The 25592-nt window shown below is 41.8% G+C and overlaps 1 protein-coding gene across 6 annotated transcripts in view; it reads left to right on the forward strand.

Moving 5' to 3' along the window:
• Positions 1-13625, forward strand: part of ICA1 (islet cell autoantigen 1) — a 73074-nt gene extending 59449 nt beyond the window's left edge. The window contains exons 11-15 of one of the 6 annotated variants that reach the window (XM_054816168.1): positions 1429-1491; positions 1607-1648; positions 5419-5700; positions 10813-10908; positions 12676-13625. In XM_054816168.1, coding sequence (XP_054672143.1) covers positions 1429-1491; positions 1607-1648; positions 5419-5700; positions 10813-10908; positions 12676-12797 — 605 coding nt within the window. In that variant the 3' untranslated portion in view covers positions 12798-13625. The remainder of the gene's footprint in view (positions 1-1428; positions 1492-1606; positions 1649-5418; positions 5701-10812; positions 10909-12675) is intronic. The other 5 variants (XM_054816171.1, XM_054816169.1, XM_054816170.1 and 2 more) reach the window with 5 other exon arrangements.
• Positions 13626-25592: the final 11967 nt, after the last annotated feature.

Consider the following 25592-nt stretch of genomic DNA (forward strand, 5'->3'; position numbering starts at 1 on the left):
CTTAGCCCATTTATTTTCCTGAAGGAGAAGAGGCGCTATTACTTATATCCTGACCTGGGGTGCTTTGGGGGAAGATTCCTTTTCCCCGTTCCCAGAGTTGGTGTCATGAGGAAGAACATTGTCAAGGAAGGCAATTTAGGGAGTGATGAGGTACCGGGCACTTTTGTGCTCTCTCCTGGCCTGTGTAAGTACAGGCTAGTAAAAGAAGGGTCTCTGTTTCTGGAGGATCAGAGGATCCTCCAGATCTGATCGAGTGCACCCTCAGCAAGTTTGCTGACGACACCAAGCTGTGTGGTGTGGTCAACATGCTGGAGGGAAGGGATGCCATCCAGAGGGACCTTGACAGGCTGGAGAGGTGGGCCCGTGTGAACCGCATGAAGTTCAAGAAGGCCAAGTGCAAGGTCCTGCATGTGGGTCAGCGCAATCCCAAGCACAGCTACAGGCTGGGCGAGGAATGGATTCAAAGCAGCCCCAAGGAGAAGGACTTGGGGGTATTGATTGATGAGAAGCTCAACATGAGCCAGCAGTGTGTGCTTGCAGCCCAGAAAGCCAACTGTGTCCTGGGCTGCATCAAAAGAGGTGTGACCGGCAGGTCGAGGGAGGTGATCCTGCCCCTCTACTCCGCTCTTGTGAGACCCCACCTGGAGTACTGCATCCAGCTCTGGGGGCCCCAGTACAGGAGAGACATTGAGCTGTTGGAGAGAGTCCAGAGGAGGGCCACGAAGCTGATCAGAGAGCTGGAGCACCTCTCCTGTGAGGACAGGCTGAGAGAGTTGGGATTGTTCAGCCTGGAGAAGAGAAGGCTCCAGGGAGATCTCATTGCGGCTTACCAGTACCTGAAGGGGGCCTACAGGAAAGATGGTGAGGGACTGTTTATCAGGGAGTGTAGTGACAGGACAAGGGGTATTGGGTTTAAGCTGAAGGAGGGTCGATTTAGATTAGATATTAGAAAGAAATTCTTTACTGTTAGAGTGGTGAGGCACTGGAACAGGTTGCGGATGCCCCATCCCTGGAAGTGTTCAAGGCCAGGTTGGATGAGGCTTTGGGCAACATGGTCTGGTGGAGGGTGTCCCTGCCCACAGCAGGGGGGTTGGAACTAGATGATCTTTAAGGTCCCTTCCAACCCAAACCATTCTGTGGTTCTATGATTCTATGATTCTTGCAGTTCCCTCAGGTAAGTGCACTCGGTCTGGAGATGGGCTGGTGTGGCAGGCAGTGATTCAAAGGAAGATCCCTCCCAGGTTATTATTCAGAAATTTTCCTCACTTCTTAGAAAAGCTTATAGCTTGAGTCTGTCTTCCATTGTGACCAGGTTCATTTTAATTATGAATACCAACAACCCTTGCATGTTGATCTTATAGTGACATTGTTTATAAGCACGGTCTTGTGCCAAGTGCAATTTGACATGTTTATGGATCTTGATTACAGCTGATGATGGCAAGGATGTCATATCCATGTTACAAGGAAATTGTAACCACAAGCTGAACTCAGGTGAAGAGACTTAAGAAAACTACCTTTAGATGTATGCAATCTGATTGTCAGTGTACTGGAGATCTTCTTTTGTTGCTTTTCTTCTTTTTTTTTTCTTTTTTTTTCTTGCTCTTAGGTACCATAGATGACTTATTAGACCTGCAACCTGAAGAAAATGGTATGAAATATTTGTGCATTTTTGTTTCAGCTGCTTTTCAATTACAGACACCAAGTATAATTATAATCTTAGATCTTGTTTTCATAATCTGAGAGGTTGTATGAAATTATTCAGCTGCAGTATTTAAACAATGATAAAGGAAACTCAACTTCATATACATGCAGAGGTACTATTCCTGATGTTATAATGTGAAGGAAACCTTACTGGGGATAAAATGCATTGTAACAGATGATTCAAGGTTAGGTATACCAGACTATATCATATTTGCCCCGCTGACGTAGGTTCTACCGTAAACCTTACCCCTCCTATAACATTTCACAAACTTTTCTTTTTTGTTCTTTAGTTGTTGTGTCACAACCCTTGGCAATACACTAGTAACCACAGGATTTTATATCAGAAATGTGTGTATCAGAAACAATTTAGTCCCCTTAAAACCACATAAGAACTGGTGACTTCTTTCAACCAGGTAGTTAATTAAATCTGCTGTGCTGTTCTCATACACACATGAGAAAGCAATCTTTCATTCCAGGCTCTACTCGTATCTTCATGCTTTTGTTAGATCAGTGGCAGCTTAAGGGATTGTGCTGCTTTTTCCAAAGGGTACTGTTTTACCATGTGACATATGAAAAATCTGGCTAAAAGTTTTATATTGAGTGTTCATATGCAGTAAGAGTATTGCATATCACTTTTCATTTGCTTTTCACTCATGTATCTCAGAAGAATAAGTAAAAATAACTTCAACAAAAACAAAACCAACTGTGGCAACTCAAAAAGCACGTAAAGAAGCAGAGAAAAAAAATCGCTTTGTGCGGTTTAGTCAGACTGAGAGTGTAATTTGGGGTATTTAAGGTCCTGCCTTCATGGTATGTCAGGAAGAAAGCTTTTGCAAACACCTCAACTTTGAATTTGCCACAGGCAGTCTCTTGCACTGTGGGGAAATTACCCATGTGGGGAATCACCCATGAAAGCAGAAACAGGGAAAGTTCCTCAGCTGCCGGTACAGAAGCAGCCCTAATCTGTGGATAGATAAGGTAATGATGACTTCTTTTCTGTGGTTAATAAAAAAAGGTCAGTGCGTGTCTGATAGCGGCCTTTTTTCTTCTGGTTTTCTCCTTACTCAGTTCCATTCCTTGTTGGAACTTTTTAGTGGAGATACAGATAATGCGTACAATTATTGATCATACAAGTTTAGCTGTCAGTTAGAAAGCTATTTTTTTATTCTTTATTTAAATAGTTAAATCAATACCAAAGCAGTTATGGGGTGGCTACATCAGGTAAGGATGGTTATGTTAATGTTACAATATCAGCCATTTACCCTAATTTTACATACTAGCTAGCTTTAGGCTAATGAATATTGTATTGTTTTAAGTGTAGCATTATAGTTAGAGGTATACTTTTGTGTGTGTTTCAGAAGGAAGTCGTTATCCTATGTTTCCAATCATGTATCATTGTAAATATTTTAGTTTCTCCTTGCATTTAATTTTTTTAAATACCAGCAAAATGAGGCATGTTTGCAAAGGAATATGAGCAGTGCTAGAGGCTTGTTCAAACTAGAAAAAAGAATATAGTGACATTGTTTTTTCAGTGTTCTGTTGGAAATTTTGGGGTTTTTTTCATGGATATTTATAAAGTTAGGGGCAGCATGTGCAGACAGAAAGAGGATTTTGACTGTGAAAATGGGCAGTGACAACAGAGAAACAGGGAAAGAAGTAATAGAACATTTATGGGTGAGGTGAGAAAGTCCATATCATTCTAGTAATCTAGCAGAGATACCACATGAGTAATATCTCAATAAGCAAGACTGGTTTCGAGATAGCCTTTATTGCAAACGAGAGTGGAACTTACTGCTGCTTACTCGAGGCAGCCTGAGCATAAGCAAAAAGCTTATGTTGTACTTTCTCCCCCAGTAGAAATGGGACCACTGCAGTGAGATACCCAGATGAAGCAGAGCTTTGCTCTGAGCTGTGTTGCTGCAAAGCCTTTGTTCCATTATAGTAAATGTCATTTGTGGTTAGGTACAGTGTTGGCGGTATGCCTTAGCAGATCTGTTACTAATGATGCTCTCTTTGCATCTCCCCCTGTAAGCCTTCCAGGTTCACGAAAGGGGCCTCCTGAAAACAGCTTTGAGATGGTGATGCCCAGTAAGATCAGAATTCTTAAGTGCCTTTGAAAGAGCAGGTGTCTTTCCCTTATGGAAGGATTTACCTCTCTGCCTTACCTGCTGAATAGCTAGAGACTTGGTGGGCGGAATTGTAGGTGCTTGGACAACCTTAGCATTCTTTGCTGTTTATCTGAAGATGGGAAGGCAGCCTGAAAATTCATGAGGACAAATTGTTTTCCATGGTATTTTAGTTATAGTCTAGTGAGAACATCAGGAGAATTGACTTGTTTGTGATGTTTCTATTTCTAATTTTTGTGCCCTGTCAGGGAGTACAGAGGTATATAAACATGTGAATTAGAAAGGAGCTGAATCTCAGAGCTGTCTTCAGTAATGAATAAAATCCTTATATTATATTATGTGTTGGTTTATTTGTTTCTTAGTACGTAGGTGTGTATGTTGACTCATCAGCCTATTTTAAAACACAGTTTTGTGCTTTTTTTCCTCCTCTGACTCAACTTCAGCCATTTCATTATAAATTATTGCAGGTATTAAAAGGGAACTTGCCTGAGAAGGCCGTTGCACTTAAATAAAATGGCCTGTTGCAACCACTTTGCTACTATCAATCTTTTATCCCAACCCAAAAGAGTTAAAAACATCTTTGCAAGTTGTATGCAACTCACAGAGCTCAGCTGATCTATCCGAACTGTGGAAAACTGAAGTTGCTTCTGTGCCTTACCACAAGTTTGAAACAAGCATAATTAAGATAAACTGATCTGGGTTTCAGTAACGTAACATTATCAATGTTGTTAACCACCATTTTTGTCCTTTGCATACTCCCACAGTGGAGCTCTAAATGTTTCCAAGTAAAATAACACTTGGGGTTCCTTGACAGTTCTTTCACTCTCCAAATATTTTGTAAGCTAGAGAAAAGGATTACGATCCTGGTTACAAGCTTCATGTATTTTATATAACTATTTAGCATTTCTGAAATGGGAAAACTTGTTTTTAAGGAGTAATGGCGCGAGTGATCTAAGCTTCTTCAGTGGCAGTTCTGGTGCTAGAAAAACTAGCAAGGAGAATCAGAAGGAAAGTGGCTGTAGTTATTTCTCAGCAGCTTGAGAGAGGAAATTGAACAGTGTGGATATCTCACTCTGTGTAGAGTAACCTGTTCTCATGGGGAAATACCCCAATAATTCAAGTATTGGTCAGAAGGTCATAAAGGTCATCTTACGTTCTCACAAAATTCTAGAGTAATCCCCAACTCTTATTTATTTTCAATTTATACCAACCTGATTTTTTTGATGGTTTATATAATGACCCAAAAAGCAACATAAAAGTAATCTTCTCCAATGTTTTAAATATTAGACTATGTAATGATTGTGGTGTGGTGTTTAATAGATATTTTTTTTTTAAGCATACTTAGTGTTTTTAATGAGAAATGAGTTTTAACAGCAGTGAGGTTATCTAAGATAACCAAGGTATTATTTGTTGCATAAGCTACAAGCTCAAATGTCCAAGAGAATTGGGTCTAAAAGAGAAAACAACAAATATTCACGCAAAAATATTCCATCTCTTGTAACATACAAAACCTAGATTGGATGTTTTAAAAAAGTTCCTCCTTTGTTTGTCTAAAAAAAATATTTATCTTGATTCTCTTGTTCTGAGACAGCTTCAAAGGATCAGTTTGTGAGGTCCTTGGAGTCAGAACCTGGTGATAAGGATGACATGGTATTACTGAATGAGATCCTCAACGCCTCCTCCCTGGATGAGGGGGAATTCAGCAAAGAGTGGACAGCTGTTTTTGGACAGGTTGCACTTGCTGATCTCACCATGAACTCTTCAGCTGGAGATGTGGAGAACACTTCATCATCTGTGGCACCAACACCATCAGGCTACTTACCCTCACAGCTGTTAGACCAAAACATGAATGACTTGCAGTCGTCTTTACATGGTGAGAGCTCATCTTGTTCTGTTGGTGTTTCGGTTTTAGGCATTAGAGTATGGCTTTCTGCCATGTGGGAGTGTGGTGACAGCTTATGTTGTGCCATAGCTGCAGAAACCCTGACATTAAAGCAGAATGTGGCCTGGAGAAAAACATGAGTACCCCTGCTCATTCAGTGTTTGTGAATGAAGTACCCCAAAACCTGAAGTCAAAATTACTGTCTTGAATGTTTTCATTGAGCTTCCTAAAATGTTCTGTAGGCCTTTGAGACATTTTTTTCTGTGACAGAAAATCTGTTTGAGTGGGTTTTACTGTTTGAATCACAAATGCTGTCTCTGTTAAGGGGCCAAAGAACCAAAAATGATTACTATATTTTGTTTGTCTGGGAATGCTATTTTTAATCAAATAGTGAAAATCAATTGAATTCATTAATTTTCTTTTTTTTTTTTTTTTTTAAAGCATCCCATACTGTTGCATGTAGGGATATGGGTAAGGTAGAATGGGTTGTCTCATGTTAGCAACCATACAGGTGGATTCCTCTTGTAGGCTGGTTACTTACTGGTGCAGGTGACGACTCTTTCTCTCCCCTTCGTTCTATGCAGTTCATTTTCTTGGGTTTTCCAGGCTGGGGGGAGAGGAAAGGAAAGAGGGGAACTTGGGCAGAGCTTTCCTGCTGCTTCTTTGGCCTTGAAGGGAAGGGAGGGAGGGAGGCAGGCTGGTGATAACCAACCATCATCAACTACCTTTGTCCTCACCACAGTCCAGCTAGATTTCTCCTAGGGCTTTGCAGGCTGGAGGAGGAGCTTGCCTTTTTGGGCTCAGTCCCAAGTCACTTAAATCTCATTTGGGGAAGAGTGATGTAGGAAAGACTAGCAGACTGATTCCATCCTGAAGACTACTTCTTGGAACCCATGCAACTGGTACAATCTTACATGACGTAAAATGACCTGGGTCATTTTGGCATGAATAAGAAAGTCAAATTTATCTTACAATTAATACAGTTAACACCACCACCCCTAATGCAAGATATTTGGGTTCACTGACTTCAGTGCTTAGATGGAAACTGGGGGAGTGACATTTACAATGATGCACAATTTTAAATGTATTCTTACAATGGGGTACGTGCATATATGAGTATGATTGCTAGAGTGAAGACAGACTGGAAGAGTGTAGGGTTTGATCTCATAAAATATAAGCTAAAAACCTCACGAGGTTTAGTCATTGCATTGTCAAATTAAACAGTTTATGACCAGAAGCGGACATGATATCTATTGAAAGGGGGAAAGGAACAATGAAAAACACCTTTCTTGATACAGAGATATAAACAGATTTTAAGCAAATTACTGAAAATAGCAACAGAAATATGGGATTGTTTTTTTCAGAGTTTTTACATGTTTTTAAATGTAAACATGTTTTGAAGGAAAAATATTTTTGAGGTGTAAATGGCAAACAGGGCTGGGTGTCCTTTCTGAGGCTCTTGTTATCACTCTCGTTTGCCCAAGACACTGGCATTGTCTGAGCTGTTAGCACTTTAAAATCAGAACTCCGGTATGTTGCCTTCAAGGAGCACTAGAAATGGAAAATCCATTCCAGTCAACATGGGATCCTGAAATCTTTTTGAATATGAAAAAGAATAAGTAGATATTGGAAGAATAAAATATGTTGATCTTTTCAAATAGATTTCCAAGGTTTTGGCAGAAGATCATGGTAATTGATCTATTGGCATTTGAAAAGTCAGGGCTAATCAGCTGAATGATTTTATCTGATAATCAGCATGTTCCCAGCTGACTTTAGTTGCCAATTAAAATGCATCATTTAAACTAACTTTCATAGACCATTTTTCTTCTTAATTTTTTTGTGTCTTATTTTTTAACAGAAGGTGAAATTCTGTCCATTTTATATATCTTGTTAAATCTCAGCTTTAATCTTAAACTGCATTTCATTTCACTTCACAGCACTTCTTTTATAATTTGACCTTCTCAATAAATTTGGGAACAGAGACTTTTATTTAAACAAAATACTAACTTAAGTATAAACATAGCTAAACATACAAGTTGGCATTATTAGAATATATGAATTATAGGTATTTTTACTAAGGATTTGTGATACATCTCCTACTCTTTTTTTCCCCCCAGTTAATTGGTAGGATTGCTTAATAATGATTCAGTGTGAGGTGCTACACTGGAGCCTCGATGTTGCATACTTCCTGTGTGAATTTGGCCTTAAGACCATAAAGATTCTTAAAGCTCACATGCTTAACTTTAAGCACATTAACTTTTCTATTAACTTCAGTGGGATTACTTACTTATTTTACGTTAAGCACACTCATAAATCTTTGGGGCTTTGTTTTCTCTCTGCTTCAGATCTTAATCTGTAAAACAGGCACAATGCTGTGCAGGTTATAAACTGTTACGGTCAGGAATTCCCAGCTCGGAGTTTTCTCTGGCTGTATTTATAGGCAGGATCTAGCACAATGGGACTTTGAATTGCTATGGGCCTACCAGGTGCTGGTTTAAAATACATGTAAGTGTGTGTGTGTGTGTATATATATATATAAAAAAAAAAAAGAAACAAAGCATGCTCCCAACAAATCTTTTAGATTCTCCTCCAGATACAGCTTTGTAGTTTGGTTGCCTTTCCACTTTTCCAGAGAGACCATTGGCTTTCTCTTTCACGATGTTTATGGCCTCATTTACTTATTCATACCATTAAGGGCTCCTCGTTATCTTACCTCCATGTGCATATATTCTAGTTGGTAAGAAAATGTGCAGCTTACCGTTTCCATTTCTAAATTTAATTGTGGTAACATTTGTGAAGATGCTAGCTGAAAAGTAAGCTGTTTGGTTTCCTTGCTGTCTCAGCGATAATCTTTTGTCTAGTCACGTAATGAAGCCATCCTGTGAACAGACAAACCAGAACAGGCTTAGGGCCAACAACTGCTTTCAAATTGATAGGCTGCAGTTTGTCATCGGAAGGCAAAGTTGTTCCCTGTAGCTCACTGTGTGTGGACACTAAAAACATAATTCATGGAATTATTTAATAAAAATTCTGTGTCGGTCTGTCCCAGTACCTTCATAGATATATAAGTTCACTACAAAAGCATCACACATTTTGTGGAGCGTTTTTGGTTGGATGTTTTTGTTGCTAGGTTCTTTTTGTTTTCTAAGTGGTACTTGAGCTACCAGTGGTAGACCGCAGCATCTCTCATTGATGTGCTACCTTCCAAGCCTTAGTCCAGGGATGCAAAAGAAGGGCTCCAAAGGAGTTAACTGGTCTGCGGTGTTTCACTCTGTGGTCTGCCAGTCGCATCAGTGTAAATGAACATCAGTGAGGTCTTGGGGAGCCAACTCCTGATCTCACTGAAGTCAGTGGGACTTGCACAGAAAGTTTCCGGGCAGCACTCCCATTCATTTCTATGAAACTGGGAGTTGGCCCTGTTTGCGCAAGCCGCTCAATTTATCCGTTGCCATCCACTGACATATTAAAACATTTTCTCACAGTACATCTCCAAACAGATGAAAGCATTACAGTTTTCTGTAGTTGTGTGTAATGTCCTCTGCCATTCTTCTCTTTTGTGACACAAGCAGAGAAAATGCCTGGAAAAGTATGTCATTCTGAAGTGTTAATGCTATACTTTTTGTTATTTGATTCAAATTTGCCTATTTGAGAGATTAAACTCTAAAATCCCATTTTCAGTGGGCACAGGCTAGCTCATAAGCTTTTATCACCTTTGCCTAGAACAAATATATGTGAGCCCTCTGCATCCAGATTTTGAAGTTTTTGGGTTGTTTCCTTAGAGATACAGAGGATGTTTGTGGCTTTAAATTTCCTTCCTAATTCATGTGATTTCATAGAAACACTCTTCTTGCCTCCTTTAATAACACAGATAATCAAGGTAAGATCATAGAGTGATGAGAATAATCTACTGGAGAGAAAGGGTTTATGTGACTTACGTGGCTGTAACAGTAACTGTCAGGACACTGGGTACCAATATCTGAGAGGGATCTCAAAAGAGGAGAAAGTCAGGGGAGGAAGAACAAAGAGAGTTGAAAAGGATGTGAGACCATGAACTCGTAGAAAAAAGAGACTGAATAAGGAAATGCTAGCTGTGTGCCCAGATGAATATCCTGTTTGTGATACTGCAGAATTAGATACACTAGCTCCCTGAGGTGGATAAATGGATAATTGATCAAGCCACACTTAAAGAAGGTATTGCTGAAATGAGAAATATGACCTCCAGTCCTCTAAATGTGATAAAGCATAAGAATTTAAATATCTTAAGCCAGGGACAAAAATGGCCCACTTTTCCTAATATATTTCTGTGGTACACCACCCCTAGTTCGTTTTGCCATGCAAGCTCATCTGGCCTCATTAACTGTATTTATGATTACTCTTTTGTGGCTATGGAATATGTATGTAAGAACAAAAAATTGTGAATAACCAGTTTTACTTTTTCCTGCATAGTCACTCTCTCCCTGCTGAGAAGATCCTTTCAAATGACGAACAAAAAAATACTCCATTAAAACCTAGTTTTAAGTTAACTCAAAGTAGTGCATCTTGAATTTAATTCTTCAAACTGTTTTACAAGACATTTTCTTTCAGAATGAATGATTTCAAAATTATTTTAAAAATCTGGGGTCTCTGAATATGTTTTTTCTGGAACAGCTGATGTCTTTATGACTCTAAAAGTAAAGAAAGGTGGAAAAAATGTTTAGTATGTGTGATATTTTTGCCCAAATGTAAGGACTATTCTTTTCCCTACAGCTATGCTTGACTTGATAACTGTACTGGCCTTTCTGTGAACAACTATTAACTGTGATTGGGTAAAAGAAACAAGAAAAAATTGTTTTTTATCCAGGTTAAAGGTTTTAAAAGGGTACAGTTGCCTGGATCTGGAGATGATGAAACTAATCCATAGATATTCTCTTCTCAAAGACGCTGCTTGTCTGCAGCATCTGAATGCTGATTTTTTGTGTACAAGAAAAGATAGGAACAGCCATAACCATAAAAATAATATTCTGCTCCGTCATCTGGTTGTGAGCATTGTGCTGCCAGACAGTGGGATGTTGGAGTTAACAAAGTAATTCTTCATGTTAATGCTGCTGTATTATTGAATTTTAGGATGGGCAGCTAACAGTGTCAGCCCACCGTCTATACCACAGCCAGCACAGAAACCAAACAGCCTGAATGTGAATGCGAACAAGACACCCGTGAAAGGTGATAGTCATGTATTTTTTCAGTTACTTTGCTTTTCGTTTTTAGCTGACTCTTCTGTCTTTCCAGTCTTCTCAGTTACTCTATCATAACAGAACCTATTTTTGTAGTTACTTGTCAAGAATCATGTGCTCACTAATGAATTACTCTGTATCAGCATTGATTATGTGTATGATGTGTGTGTATGTGTATGGTTTTGGTAGGCTTCAGTGCTAGTAGTATGTCAAAAGAGTAATTTACTATATAAGAAGGGAGCTGAAACTACAGTTTCTTTTACTACTTTAACTGAGTCACACAGAATAGCATCTGCGTGCATTTTGTCTAAGCTAAACAGTGTTTTGAAGCTCTAGGAGGATGTTGTGGCTAAAATACAGGCTACTGATAAGGCAGAAGAGCCCTAATTGCAAATTTTGTTGATAACATACATCTTATCAGTAGTCATCTGTCTGAAACGTAATTCATTTCTTGCAACTGAGCCAAGAGCGTGTAGTCCTGCCATCTACTGAAACAAAGCCCTGCTGATTTTTACTAAGGTTTTCTGGGTAAGTGAACCAACAATATGTTGAATCCTTATTGCCATTTTGTAGTCTGTTCTGGTCATTCACAATCAAACAGAAGCTACATCAAAGATGTTCAGTTCAGAAGAAAGGAGTGATGTGTATTCCTACCCCTGCCTCCTGGAATTAAAAGACTGACATGTTTCAGCCAGCAGGAAAAGAGGGTTAAGATGTTTTGGAGACTGTTTTTGGAAGGGAGTGTGATTCCACAGCTACAGTACCTTCAACAGAAAAGGGAACAGCCTTCAGCTCCTTTAAAATCTGTGTTTATGAAAGTGGCAGATACTCCAGCCTTGCAGATACAAAGGTGAAAGTAATGCCAGGCAGAACTTATTTTGTCCATAAATTCCTTGTTTCACAAAGAATGCTTTCATGCAATGTATTTTCTCTGAGTGGAAGAGCACATCTTATTTCACTATCAATATTATATATGTTAAGCACAGGGTCACAAAAAACAAAGCAAGTGGTGATGTACCTTCAGCCAAAGTCACCTCCTCTTTAACTTGAACATCTGCCCTTTTGGAGTAAGAGAAGGTAGGAGACCTCTGTGACGTCTGTATGTCAATATAGACACATAAGTGCAATGGTCCAGCTGCTGTTGGAACTTATTCCTGGTTCACATTTTTTAATATCCATCAAAAAATACACCCTAATACTAGAAGCTGTGCTTAGGACTGGCTATCAAATGTACCTCCCCTATCTCCAGCCAATACCTTCCCATTAAAACTTCATTGCAGATGAGTAATGACCTTGTGTGGTCATATACAGGGGGCACAGAACAGTCACATGAACTGGATTTAGGCAAAGGAATTTAGTCCTGCAAGAGAAGTTGAAAGTAAAATTTGCCTTCACTTTCCTTTTACGTTTTTGCCGGCATGCAGGTGCACACACAAGTAAAATACCTTTCATGAAACAGAGCGAGATTGTTTCTATTTTTAATTAAAGCGTTCCTGCACTTACCATGGCAGAAAGCCACATAAAATACACAGGCAGACAGATATAAAACATTCATTTTTACTAAAGTTCCATATTCTGTCAAAGGTAGTGTTTTAAAATGCCATCATTCATTCCGATTTTCTTGTCAGAAGTGACTTTAGTAATAAACAATAGCATGGCGTTTGTTTGACCTCAGTCTAACATTCAGTCAGTTTTGTTTTAAAATAGCTGACAAGTCTGTACTTTTTTTCTTTTTCTTTCTTCTTTTTTTTTCCAGAACCTGCAAAGAATCCTAAAGACTTGACTGCCTGGTTCAGTCTCTTTGCTGACCTTGACCCATTATCCAATCCTGATGCTGTTGGGAAAACTGATAAAGAACATGAATTGCTTAATGCATGAGTCAGCTGCCTATGGTAACTCACATTCTTCCATTCATCAACACTATTTTTGGGTTTTTAAAAAAAAAAAAACTAAATGAAAATTAGTATGCTGTGTGAAACTATAAAGTATGTGCCATGATAATAAAACTAAAGGGAATGAATCCCCTTTTATATAGGTACAGTTATTTGCTCATGTTTTGTATAAAGAGTTCGCAGTTATTTTCTACGTGGATTTACAAAAATGAGGTTAAGAATTAGGGCAGATTTCTTGCCAAATTAGATTATCTGCTGAAACACTGTCTTTGCCTGAGGTGATGCGGAGCTAACACTGGAGTGAAATACAAATTGCAAACCTATTTTTTTATAATGTTTCTTGAGTAAATTAAAAAAAAAAATCATGTAACTGAGGAGGCTGCATGAGTCAAACATCTATCATGTATATAATATATATATTACCGCTATGTTAAGATGTCAACTAAATTTGTTTTGTTAGTACTCACAGGGAAAAACCTGTGCTGGGGCTAATTATTGAAGAAATACAGTTGGGTCTGTGCAGCCATGGAAATTGTGCCCTTTCTGATTTAACTTATTAGACAAAGTGCACTACATAAACAAAAGTCATGCCCAGCAGGCTTCTTTTCTGAGGTTTTTCTTCATTGCACCAACAGAATTCTGTTTGCAGAAGTTTCTTGCAACTGATGCTTTACCATGCCTTCAAAACATTCATATTTCCGTTCGGAGTATTTTTCATCCAGTTAATTTCTGAAGCATGTGTTATTTTGAGCTTGTTGTGACATTAACTCTTTAATAAAATGATTTTGACAAAAAAGACCTTTTATTCCAACTGGAATGCCGGTGTGCTGTTGAATTGGTCCATAACAAGCAGCTGAAGATAAAACATATGACCAGTTTTTGGACAGTACCTAATCTTCCATGCTGTTTTCTGAATAGTTATCTAGTAGGACAGTAAGAAAATTTGAACTCAGTGTTCCTTTGCCTCCCCGCCCTCCTTTTACAGCAAAGGAAGGGAAAAAGGACGTGTCAGTAGCCATTTAAGATCGCAAGTGCTCTGTACTGTATAGGACCTGCTTTGCAATTTCTTGTATTTAGCCTTTTTTAATTCAGTTGATTTTTCCTTTTACGTTAGTGAAGCTTTTCACTACCAGTTGACTGTACATTCAGTTAGCTGATCCTTGCCTCATGGTCTATCAGATAACTAAATACCTGCACTGCAAACCTGAAAATAGCTATATAAATATAGAAGTTAACTGAATTGACCTGCTGCTTCTCGAATGCAACAGAACATCATTTGATGGCTTCACTGAAGCATTCATGTGCATTTGATAGCTCCTGGTCGAAAAGCTACATGCTATCGGTGGATGAGGGGGTTGGACTGACTGGAGTTCATCTGGCTGAACCCTCAACAAGTTTTGAACACCTCTGTCCAAAACTGCAGCGTTCAAAATCCCACCCCATAGCCTGCAAGCATTAAGGTACTTCCAATTTTTGCCAGAGGAGTTCTTCAGATGTTTAGCAATGTATTTTCATATATAATGGAAAAGGATGGTCTGGTCTTCTCCTGACTGAACTCCTGACTCGGGGCTGCAGTCTCTGGCAGTAAATAAGGCATCTACAAAGTGGATTAACTGGGAAACACCTAAGGTTTACACTGGGGTGCAGTTACACTTATGAGTGCTAGTTTGCACTCATAACACAGGATGTTTGCCCAAAATCCTCTTCATCTCAAACTGTAATTATCTGCAATGCCAAAAATGTTAGGAGCTGAAGAGATAGATAGGCTGCTGGCATTTTCAGGCCAGCTTGGTTACCACTGAAATCATTAAAGAGATTCTTGCAACTTTAAGCAAGTCTGTGGTTGCTAAACTTGCTCTGGATTTTGTTTGTCTTGATAGTTGTTAAAGCACTTGTGGCTGATCTACTCTAGCATTTTTAGTAGCTAAAGCAGTTAGCTGGGATAAAAGCATAGTGACTTCAAAACAGCCAGTTAACTGTTCTTTAAGATTCAGAAAAATGTGCTTGTTTTTTAGGTCACAGATTCTAGACTTCCAGGACTTAAAAAAAAAAAAAGTCTTCTGTCTTGATTAGTACAACTAAGGGCATTGCACAGGTTCAGCTAAAGATGTTCTGAATCCTCATGATGTTTTTAGGTAGAAAACCAGCTGAATGATCATCCCCTTTACACAAGAGAAGCCGCAGCTGCAAGGGTTTTTCCCTTCCCTCCCCTCCCTCAAAACTGTACTATTGATTAGGTCATATTATATATCAATTTATTGTAATATGTAATTTTGTAAATTAACATTAGCTTTGAGTTCTTAGTCTTTAGCCTATGCAATTTTTCCACACTTTCAAATGAAAAAAAAGCCAGAGGTATTTAAAATATAATTAATTTTGCTTAAAGGAAAGCAGTTGAAATCCCTATGTACAATGCATCACTATCATGAACATTTACTGAAGCTGAAAACTAGAGCAAGAACACTAACACCCTGCAAACAGGCATTTTTCAGGCAAAAAATCTTAATTACAGAGTTACAAACAATGCTTCCCTACTACTAATGAAGTGCACAGCCTGCGCTTCTCGGCAGCCTGGGCTGCAGAGTAATTCTGAGCCCCGGTGCCGTTGTGAGAGGATTTTCTGTGATGTGTGCACAGGCTCAGCAGTGGTTGGGACAACAGCATAGTTCATCGCCCTGGTAAAATTACAGATTGATTGTTCTACACGCGTAACCTTCATCTTGATTTAATATGCTTCATTCCAGTTGCATATTCTGGTTTAGTAGTGGATTGTTTTAAAATAAAAACAGCTGCAGAACCCCCAATGGCAGATGAAAACAGTGGTAATTGATTAACTGTCTTTATTGGGAAGTTTATTAAGGTTGATGTAATTGATTTTGGTTAGTCAAGGTTTCTACAAATCTAAGAACAGCTGCTTCAGGGGAATTGGAGCGTGCGCCTTGGGAATTGAACAGCTCATGGGGAAAACTAACCAGTAACTTTTTCAAGTAACTTTTCTGGCCGCCTTAGTTGATCAGAATTTACTTCCAACATAGCAGAACGTGACTTACCTTGTTCCCTTCTGCCGTTTCCATATCCAGCATTGTATGGGCGTGACATTGATGTACTTCCAAGCAGGACCACTTGGCCACAAGCAGCGACTTGCCTTTCCCCAACGCCTATTTTTTTAAATGGGTGCCCTTCAAACCTTAGGGGCTGCACACGCTAGGAAATGGGACCACCTAAGCAACAAGGTGACTGCGAGTGAAGAAGCAGCACCAGCAGCAGCTTTGCTCCTGGTGGGAATAGCAGCAGAGCTATGGGCCCTGACAGCTCCAGGATCTGAGCCTAGACAGGCTCAGTAGAGCAGGAGGTTGACACGAGGACAACAGCATCCAGGTGCTGTGCATCACACTGAGTTTTCCTGGGGCCTCTGCCACTACCATCTGCCATCTACCATCACATCCCACTGCAGGTGCCAGGGGATACTGGATGAGCACCACTGAGGAATGAATGGTGGCTGTACTGCCCATGCTTGCTGCTGAGAGTATGTGGGGTGAAATAGCCCCAGGGCAAAGGAAGAAGAGCTGGAAGGTCCTGTCTTCTCTCACTGCAGTTCCCAAAGATGCTTGCTTAGAGCAGCAGCAAGACAGTGACACAGTAAAGGTGCAGCTGCCAGTGTTGGGTTCCTCCTCGCTTTTTCGAGCTCCTGTCCTCTTCTGCCCAGCATGCAGTTCCTGCTTCCACCCACTTGGTCCAGCACCCATCTGCTTTCTCCTCCCTGGCAGGGAGGCACCCGGGCAGGATGAGCTGGGTAGTGCGGGGAGGCCCTGCTGTGCTGCAGGCTGGGCAGCCTGTGGCCACGCTTGCTCACCTCATCATGAGGACTACTTGCAGGAGCTGGACTTCTGCCACATTAAGCCATGGCCAGCCAGGGACCCAGTGTATTTCCAGGGGGTTTTTAACACTACAGGTGCATAAGTAACCTGAAGTTGAGCCCTCACTGCAACCCTGGCACCCTACCTCATCTAGCTTTCACTGTAAATCCCCCTCTGGTTAGCCTACTTTTACAATTTCTGCGCCTTGTAAATGCCTTATTTTTAAACAAGCCACCATATGGGAAGGCAGAAAGCAGAGCAACAACTAGGCTTGCCAGCAGCCAAGCAGCAGAGGGTTTGCCTCAGCTGAGAAGCAGAAATGCTGACACAGTCTAGCACTACGTTGGCAAACGAGGTACAAACGAGCTGCTTCCCACTGTTGGGGCTGCCGTCCTCGCTCGGCATGTGCTTAGCATGCGATGCCGCAGAGCGAGTGCGCCCGATGCAGTGCACACGTGCGCACACACACAGACAAACAAGGGTACCACGGCCAAACGGGCCCTGCAGGTTCAGCAAGTTTGGCTTTGGGTAACCAGCCAGCCTCCAGCTCCAAGGGGGACTGGCTTTGCAGTCAATCAGACCATTACCCAGGTGTTCATTAACAGTGCTCTCCTAAGCATAAAATTGACTTTTCCCCTCATTGAGTAATTAGAAACCAGTATAATCTTCCCTTTAAGTAACACAAGGTGTTTGCCTGCATGGGAGCCCACCATGTTAGACCTGCTGGAGCAGGTCCAGAAGAGGGCCATGAAAATGGTCAAAGGGCTGGAGCACCTCTCCTGTGAAGAGAGGCTGACAGTGTTGGGGTTGTTCAGCCTGGAGAAGAGAAGGCTCCAGGGAGACCTTATTGCAGCCTTTCAATATACAAAGGGGTTGTATAAAGAAAGAGAGAATAAAACCAGGGCCTGAGGATGAAGGGCAACAGTTTTGAACTGAAAGAGGGTAGGGTTTAGATTAGATGTAATGAAGAGATTTTTATTATGATGAGGGTGGTGAGGCACTGGAACAGGTTGCCCAGAGAAGTTGTGGATGCCCCATCCCTGGAAGTGTTGAAGGCCCGGCTGGATGGGGCTTTGGGCAACCTGGTCTAGTGCAGGGTGTCTATAGCAGGGGTGGTTGGATTAGAAGACCTTCAAAGGTCCATTCCCACCCAAACCATTCTGTGAGTCTGAGACAAGCAAGGAGGCTGCCATTTGCCAGGAGCAGTGTACAACTCCCATCAACTGCATCAACTTTTAACTCTGTTGTACCATAGCAAAAGCTTGATGTGCCAACCCTGTAATTAAGCCATAGTGGAAGGGTGTGAAGTTTTGGCTGCTTTAAAAAAAAATTACAACATTTAAAAGTAAAAGAGACAAGCATGCTGTAGCTTGGAGGTGAAGGTCTGGTTCATTCTACCTGCCAGCTATTTACACTGATTGCTGCTGAAATCTTTATGGGGTAATGAATGCCCAAAAAAAAAAGGGGGGGAAAAAAGTAGATAAGGGATTGTAGAAGCAACTGCAGACCCACCTAAGCTGTTAAAGAAGTTACAGCCAGTCTTCTCTTTAAACAAAAGTATTTCATCTAGCCCAGAAACTTACTCTGTAGGGTGTTTCTTTTATTTTGCACTTCCACAGCTGGTATGGCAGTAGGAGAGGCCCCAGGACAGGTGCTGGAAGCCATTTGCTTGCTTCATCAACAGGCTGGAGAGAGGGAAAAAAAAAAAAATTAAAAGTGCTGCACAATTAAATCATCCACCCTGTCTCTATCCAGGTGGGTGGATAACAGTTGGCTGCAGGAAACAAGCATGCTGAATCTAACAGGAGCAGGATCCAACAAGGAGAAAAACCAAACCCCTACTATTATTCCAAATGCAATCCTTAGAATAAACCCTTGACACATAAAACACAGAAATTAAAATCATGGGCTGCTGAAGTAACTGCTTTGCTGTTACAGCTGCTTATTTTCCTGGACTCTTCAGGCAGTCTGCATAGTCTGCTATGATCATCTCTGCCTGGAACGTAAGTACCAGAGCTTCAAAACACCAAAGTCTGACAACAGTGACCCTCACCATGGCAGGGCCATAGTTTGATTTGATTTTTAGAAGACAACAGAGATTCTGAAGAATGAGACAAGCCTTGGAGGGATTATTCTGATCTCTGGTTCAGCTGGGTCTTGGGCAGATCGCGCCTTTCTGTGAGGCTGTCCCCGGATTTGGTGACAGCAGCCAGGGCTGCAAAGGAGCCGCAGGCACGTGAGCCTTAATCAAATAAAATCTTCTTTTTTGTCCACCCTTAACCCTTCCTCCCACGCCCACACTGAGCACTTTGCAGCTTTTGCTTTCATTTTCAAGGGAAGTTATCTGGGTCTCCTTAGAGGTAGGAGAGCTCTTGGCTTCACCAGCCTTTGCCACATTCATTGGTTATTATTGCGGTGCTTCAAGGGCCAGATAGACCTCGGAGAGAGCACAGGCCTATCTCACAGCTCCCAGTTTTAGCTGTGGGAACACTGCCAAAGCAAAGTATAAAGGGAAACAAGATTAAAAAGCAAACAGAGGCGTTTAGGAAGAAAGCCTGCACTGACACTGCTTCAAGGCCCCCATTCCTTACCCCCGTCCATTTTAATAGTGCATCCTGTTAACAATAAATACAATCAGAAAACATTAAAAATCCATAATGGGTCATTTTCTTACTTGCGATTTGCAGGAGCACATTGAACTGTCTGTCCTGGGGTGGTTTTTAATGAGCAGTACGGCTTGCCTGTAAGTGGTTTGGGTTCCCTCTCCATTCCCCATAAACACATGAAGTATCTAATGGAGAGGCTTAATTGAGGTTGAGGTATGTAATGTTGTTTTCTTTGATGGCTGTTACCCAACTGAAAAAAGGAAAGTGTTTTAAGATATAGGAAAATGCTTTTATGGCCCCAAAATAAGTCCTCCTGTTGTGTAGCATCGCCAAAACAAGTTCCTTTCTGCAGGGAGGACTGCCAAAATAAAGCAAGCGCCTCTCTGCAGGGAAGACTTAATCCAATGTACACACCATCAGCATCAACCAAATCTCCATCAGGTTGCTCAAGTTTCTGCACCAGGGCATATGGAGGAAAAAAAGCACCTGACCCATGGCAGCATCGAGTAGCTGGGGGCCAGTCTTACAGACACATGATGGTTCCTGTCCCCAGCGTGCTGCCAGAGCCTGAAACACTGTGATGCTGCCTGCCTTAAGTCCTGAAGGCTGCAGGAGACCAAGGCACATCCTCTTGGTTTGCAACAAGGAGGAGGAAACCTCTCCTGATCATCAGAGACGGTGGAAAGGAGACTCCCGTGCAGGAGAAACGGGCAGAGCCGGTGATTATCGAGTTGGGAAATGGAGATTCCCATGACGGTGAAGGCTGGGAGCTGGTGACTTTCTGGCACCAGGAGGACAGTTGCTGCTCCACCTGCAGACCTGCATCTACAGAAGCGGGAGGCATGTCCCATGAAGCCCCTGCACCTGCCAGCCTAGGCCGGGCAGCTGTACTAGGAGCCAGCAGCGGGCAACTCCCTGCTGCCAACCCCACTGCCATCGAGGGAGCGTTGCAGCATGCCAGGGGCTTGGATCTGGGCTGTTATGGAGACACTGCCAAGGCCCGTCTGGTCAAGGGACAAAGTGGTAGTCCAGGTTTGGCAAACAAAAGGCACAGGGTAATGTGGTCAAGATAGACTTCAGAGATGACAAAACACAGGCTCACCTGGGGTGAGCCCAAATAAGCAAAGTGTGGAGACAACAGCACTGTGGGGAGCTCTGCTGGCACCTCTGGGAGACCCGGGTGGCTCCCTGAAGGGGCTGTACGCCAAGGCACGCAGCCTGGGGAAAAACAGGCAGAATTGGGAGGCCTGCATGCAGTTGCAGGGCTACCATCGCACTGGGATCAGTTGTGGTGGGGCAGCTTACACAACTGGGGCACTGCCATGGCTGGATACAGGCTCTTCAGGTAGGACTGGACAGGATCATGAGGAGGGGAAGCCGCCCTTTATTTGGGAAGGCGTGGATGGCTTGGGATGAGCGGTGACCCAGCAGAGAGCTCATGGGTCAGGGTTAGAGGGCAGACCAACATGGGTGACGTTGTGGTGAGTGCTACAAGACCACCTGATCACAAGGGAGTAGATGAGGCCGTCTTCAGAAAACTGGAAGAAGCCTCACATTCACAGGCCCTGTTCCCCAGGGGCCTTGAACCACCCCAAGATCTGCTGGAGGGACAACACAGCAGGAGACAAGCAATCCAGGAGGTTTCTATAGTAGCCTGATAACTTCCTGAGTCAGTCAAAGAGCTGGTATGGGGAGGTGCTCAGCTAGATCTCGTACCTACAAAGAACAACCGATCAGAAACATGAAGGTTGGGGACAGCCTTGGCTGAAGTTACCACACTACAGTGAAGTTTGTAATCCTGAGAGGAAGGAAGAAAAGCAAAAAGCAGGATCACAGCCGTGGACTTTAGGAGAGCGGGCTTTGGCCCCTTCAGGGGCTTGCTTGGATGAATCCCATGGGATACAGCCTTGGAAAGGAGTCCAGATCTGGTTGATTTTCAAGGATCAACTGCTCCCCGCTCAATCCTTCCTCTCTACTCAGCCCTGTGGAAGGCTCAGAGGAGAATCTTATCCATGTGGATCAATATCTGGAAATGGGAGTAGGGGCATTGGTGTCAAAAAAGATGGAGCCAGACTTTTCTCAGTAGTGCCCAGAGACAACAGGCACAAACTGAAATACAGGAAATTCCATTTAAATGCACCAAATAACTTCTTTTACTGTGTGGTCAAACACTGGAACAGGTTGCCCAAGGAGGTCATGGAGTCTCTGTCCCTGGAGATACTCCAAATCCAACTAGACACTGCCTGAGCAACCTGCTCCAGATGACATTTATGACAATTATGACATTTTTGATCAAAAGGGTTATGTCCACAAATTGACTTTCCACATCCAGAATATTCTTACAACTCCATTCAACAGTCCCTAATCCTGAAGGCACGTAAATCTTTAGACATTTAGTTTTCCTCGGTGTGTTTCCACAGGCACCACAAAGCAAACAAAAACTACACAAGTACCAAAGACCCCCAGCCGCTGGGATGCCCCAGGCGGAAGTACTCACGGGATTCCCAGACAAGTGGGGTTTTCTCCTGAGTGTCTAGTAGATACATTTTCTCACTTACTGGATACAAAACCAAATCATGCCACAGTGCTGCATTCAACAGCCTTTCAGTTAGGACGGCATCAAAGAGACAGATTGCAATCTATAGATGGCCTGATTTGGAGAACGAATGACACTTATCCAGGCTAATGCTCCTCTGGAGTATTAAGGCATCCACTGTCTTCCTAACCCAAAGAACATTCTGCACATACAAATATTCACATACAAGCTTACCCTCCAAATCAGGTACAGGTAGGGCCTAGGCTGCCTTTCCTTTCCCGTTGCTTAGAAAGTAAAAAACCTACCACCACCATCTTCCTCTCCCCCCACTACCCCCAAGGGTTTAGAATTCCCCTCCAGAAGAGGGTCAAAACAGAAAGTCCTCCCGAGACGGAAGCAGATTTCTTGGGTACTGAATTCAGAAAGCATCTAAACTGTCTCCCCGGCATTCTTGACTAGGACAGAGAACATGTCCACAGTTGTACCCAACTTCATTTCATGAACAAGAGCCCCTGAATGAGATGGCAATCCTTAAAATACAGGCATGTGCCCCACCCAAAATAAAACCATGCTGTGAAAGCCTGTAGTACGATACCATGGCTGTACTGTCAGAGAGATGTAAAGGCTACACCTGAAACTTATTTTTTTTCAGTGACTGACACCAAAATGCTGAATGTTTTTCAGCATTCACAGGAAGTAAAATAAGTTAGAATCCAAAGGAATCACAAAAGCAGAATCAAGCATTTTTTAAATCCTGTTTTCTAAAGACAATGTTGGGTTTCTAAAGGCAGCACCCTTTTTAAATTTTTTACAAGAATGAGTTCTTCCTTCCCTATGTAACAAGCCCGAAGATACCACCAACCTTCTGGAAAGGAAGACTCCCCAAGAAACCTCTGTATCCTAGAGATAGGGCAGGACTATAAATTCTTATCTGGACAGAAATTAGAAAGGAGTAACTGCATCACCCAGCCTTTTGGCACCAAACCTTAACAGGGAGTCTAGTTTCTTTCAGCTTTCTCCTCCTTGGAGAAAGAACCTCCTTCCACAAACATCTCAAGAGCTCTCAGACCTCATCTCCTCTTGCAGTAAGCAGTTAGAAACCCAAAATTAGTTAACATGACTGCTATGCCTAGCAGTCTGGATTTAGATAACGGTATTTACTTACAGCTTATTTGGAGAAGTAAAAACAAGGGCACAAGAAAGATTATTGTGGGTATTACTAAACATACATTGCCCTGAGCACACCCTATTTCTCAACCAACAGCTGTACATATCACTGCAAAGTTTAACCCCAAAATTCACTATGCACATACACACAAAAAAGTAATTTAAAAAAAACCAGAACTGATTTTTCTAGAGGCAGTTATTAGCTTAATTGTGCTTCATTATCAAGCTCAGTCTCTAGTTCAAGGGGGGGAAAAAATAATAAAAAAAAAATTACACAACTTCCTCTTCTCCCTGGTTTCCAGCTCCCCTGCATCTGAGCTTCCAGGCTACAGCTCAAGGCAGCCAGTTTAACGTCAGAACTTGTTACAACCTGCGATAAAACTGCAAGTTCTTAAAATGGGGTCATGTCTCTATCCAGCTTCATCTGATTGCTATTCTTTCTTCTTGTCAATTGAATTAGGAGTTTAATTTGCATGTTCGCTCACTTCCAATGTGGTCTTTACTGAGGAAATGCTCTACCGTCTCAATCAGCATTTTCCTACCAGCACCACTTGAGTGACACGTTATTTCTGTGACCTATTGCACTACAAAAAGACACCACCCACTCTCTGGTTTCTTGTCATCTCTCCAAAATTACAGTGTTATTGAGGAGGTGACAGAAATCAAAACAACTATAAAACTACTCAAGCACCTCCACTTTACTGGAGACTTCATTCATGTGCAATACAAACCAAAAATTTTCAGAAGTCAGAAATTATCTTCAGAGAGCTATTCCAGACAGTTTAAAAAAAAGAAGTGTTAATTCCTTAGCTAAAAATATTGCCGCGTGCTATTATTTTTTTTAGTGAGGCAAGAATGTTTAAGGTACTTAAAAAGCCTTACCTCTTTAAAGTCAACTGAAATGTAAAAAGCCCAAAATAATCATGAGCTAGTAAGGCTTATAAAAACATCATCTTTGAGCACATCTTTTGTAAAATCATCTCATTTTAAACATACCAATACTTGAAAAAAATCCATCTTTGCAAATTGGCCCAGTACCTAATTATCCTTAGTGCTAAAATAACTCCACACTTCTATTGTGAATTTATCTAGCTTCACTGTCTTAACTGCTTGAGTTTAATATTCCATGTCTGTTAAGTAGCTCATTACTAAGTATTTCCTATGTAGGTATGTACTAACTGGAATTAAGTCAGTCCTCAACTGTTAAGTTAAACATCTTGAGCTCCTACAAAACCTTGCTGTGTGTTTTTTCCAGTACCTCACTCATTCCTATAGCTCTTCCCTGAGCATTCTTTGGCCTCGTACAGTCTCTCCTGAACGAGTTAGTTTTCCAGGACTGGTTGCACAACTGCAGAGACAAGATATACATATCTTAACTGCACAGCAATCTTTGATCAAACGACTTCCTTTAGCCAAGCACCAACTACGAACGGCTGTATGTGTACATCCCAGTAACGGACGTACTTTCCCAGCTTTCGCTCACTTTTTCCTTGCATTTAGGTTGTGGAAACACATTGCAGGAACTATGGTTATTTCCTCCCAATTGTGTAGCTTCAAATTTCTGTTTGCATGGCTGTATTTTGCATAGCAGTCCAGGCTGTTTTACAACAGTAATTGATTTATACTTCTAGTAGTCATCTGTCCTTTTCAAGCTGCTTGGCTTTTACCTCAAGTAACAGATGAAGGTATCAATCCGTTACCATGGAGTAAGGCCAGGAGCTAGTTTGCTAACCCTCAGTGGTCTTCGCTTGCAACTGCCATGTCAGCCAACATCTCTAATCCATTCAATTTCTTGTGTTTATTTTGTATTACTCCAGGCTTATGTTTAAACCCTGTGAAGATACCAAGGCTCTACCCTTGGGCCAATATCTGGCCCTTCCCAAGAGCTGATTTCTCAGGAAGCCATAAATCATTTCCCTGACAGCACCCTGCTTCCTAAAACAAGCAGGTCACTATCTGTTGCCCCCTACCCCCAGCGTTTGTAGCCAAGGGCTCCCCTCACACAGTCCTCCAGTCTCTGAAGAATCCATTTCTAGAGCCATGAATTGCTAGAAAACGTAACATTCAAGTTGAGGAAGATCTTTTAGTCACAAAGCAGGGACACAAGGCAAAATTATTTCATTAGTTCTCTACTCTCAGCACTTTTCAGACTGCTTGTCTTGGCTTTGAGGAAGACATAGGCAGCGAATTACACGAAGCACGCAACTTGGAAGTGTGGCTTACGTGGAAGCGGCACACTACTGCAACCGCAACCAGGCGAGGCCTAGGTTCACAGGGATGGTAAAAAAAGTTACTTGTACAAGTTGCATCGCACCTTTTCAGGGCGAGCTACACACTTTGATCAAAGTAACTCTTGAGAAGAGAATACCTTCCCACACAAGAACAGCCCGAAACTGCTGCAGCCAAATCCATTTAGAGGACAAGGCAGTCACAAAGCCTCTCCTAGGAAGCCCTACAAGGTGATGATGAAATGGCTGAAACCAAGCCGTTTCTGACTGAAGGACATCAAGCGTTTCCAAGCAGGGTGGGATACTACACCCTTTGAGGCTCCAGACTTTCAGTTAATGTTTTTTACATAGTCATCGAAACCTTGTAATCTTTGGGATGCTGAAAAC

Source organism: Grus americana, chromosome 2 (genome assembly GCF_028858705.1).
Source record: "Grus americana isolate bGruAme1 chromosome 2, bGruAme1.mat, whole genome shotgun sequence".
In the NCBI taxonomy this organism is placed as follows: Eukaryota; Metazoa; Chordata; class Aves; order Gruiformes; family Gruidae; genus Grus; species Grus americana.